The sequence below is a fragment of the Anastrepha obliqua genome, chromosome 1, assembly GCF_027943255.1.
Source record: "Anastrepha obliqua isolate idAnaObli1 chromosome 1, idAnaObli1_1.0, whole genome shotgun sequence".
Classification (NCBI taxonomy): Eukaryota; Metazoa; Arthropoda; class Insecta; order Diptera; family Tephritidae; genus Anastrepha; species Anastrepha obliqua.
The window spans coordinates 28474348-28475693 of NC_072892.1; the positions used below are offsets into that span (position 1 = coordinate 28474348).

Genomic DNA, 1346 nt, shown 5'->3' on the forward strand with positions numbered 1-1346 from the left:
ACCCCCGTTGCAAAATTATAAGCACACCCCTGTTTTTATACAAAATATACGTCATACTTCAACAAAAATAACACAGCGCAAAGTTTCAAATTTTGTCAAAAATTTTAAAATTTTTTCAAAATATCAACCACTTTTTACCCACAAAAGAAGAACTTTTTCATATAGCCCATTGGATTTTATGATAACAAAGTTCAAATATGAAGTTAGTACAAAATACCGTTAATTTTTGACAATTTTCCCCACTAAGCTGTCACCTTCTCTGCCATATAAAGTATAGGTATGCTCGAATGTTTTTTCAAAACCAAACAGTAAATATTTAAATTTAATGATTTAATCAACTAATATTTTCTTCTTAGAGCCTTGAACATAAAAATAAGCAAACCCCTCTATCAACTGCTTTAAACGTACATTTTATCTGTACGAGTATTTTATTTATTATCTGTATACATTTGCTCACTAGAGATATTTTTATATTTACAATCAATCACCGATTTTTTATTTTATACTAATTCTTATAGTCAATTCGTCAACATTTCACAGAAATTTTATTAAGTTCATGCTTAAGTGCTTCTACCAAATCGCATGTGCCCATAATCATCAAATTGTTCCTCACCTCCTCGTTTGCCGAATCGCATATGGCCATAGTCGTCAAAGCGTTTGGGACGACTGCTGTCCTCGTTTTCTATCAACAAATCCATTTCGATAGGTATTTTAGAACGGGATATTTGCAGCATCTTTGGACCGATACCATACATGGGCCGCATGCTGCGATGATTTCCGAATAGGCTTCTACCGTTGATGTCACCAAAGGATTTGGGCGGTATTCCACCAGAGGGCCCACTATCCCTATTCGAACTTACATCGTGTAATTCAGACTTAAATGCATCTAAGTTATTAGCTGAAGTAGATTTTAATAACACGCAGACAAGGAAAGTAAAAGTCACTAATTCTGCCGCTCTCGACCTGCTTTGGATTTTAGACATTTTAGCTGCTTTCCCAAAGGAGCCGTTTTTCTAAATGTCTTAAATAGCCGATGGCAATTCACCTTTTATAGTTGGCGGCGCATACAAAAATTGACAATATTTGTTCTTCCCAACACCTTTTTTAATATTCATTTGCAGGCTGCCAACAATCACCTCCACTTTGCATTTATTATTTATGAAAATTCAATTACAGTTACTCTTCGTAATTTGACATATTATTGACAGGCGTTTGCATGCTTCTGAGCAAAGCGGGGCTCATCTTAATATTCAATATTGAAATGTTGAAAATACACAAGTCATAGTGTATACACGCACATCCACACCCACTCTGAGGCTGATATGCAGTAAAGGCATCATCAACTA

At 35.0% G+C, this 1346-nt stretch overlaps 1 protein-coding gene across 1 annotated transcript; it reads right to left on the reverse strand.

Moving 5' to 3' along the window:
- Positions 1–389: 389 nt before the first annotated feature.
- On the reverse strand, positions 390–1006 carry LOC129253249 (drosulfakinins). The gene has a single exon (XM_054891546.1). It carries the CDS (start codon positions 981–983, stop codon positions 561–563), a length of 423 nt encoding a protein of 140 aa, XP_054747521.1. The 5' UTR covers positions 984–1006; the 3' UTR covers positions 390–560.
- Between the last annotated feature and the right edge of the window lie 340 nt (positions 1007–1346).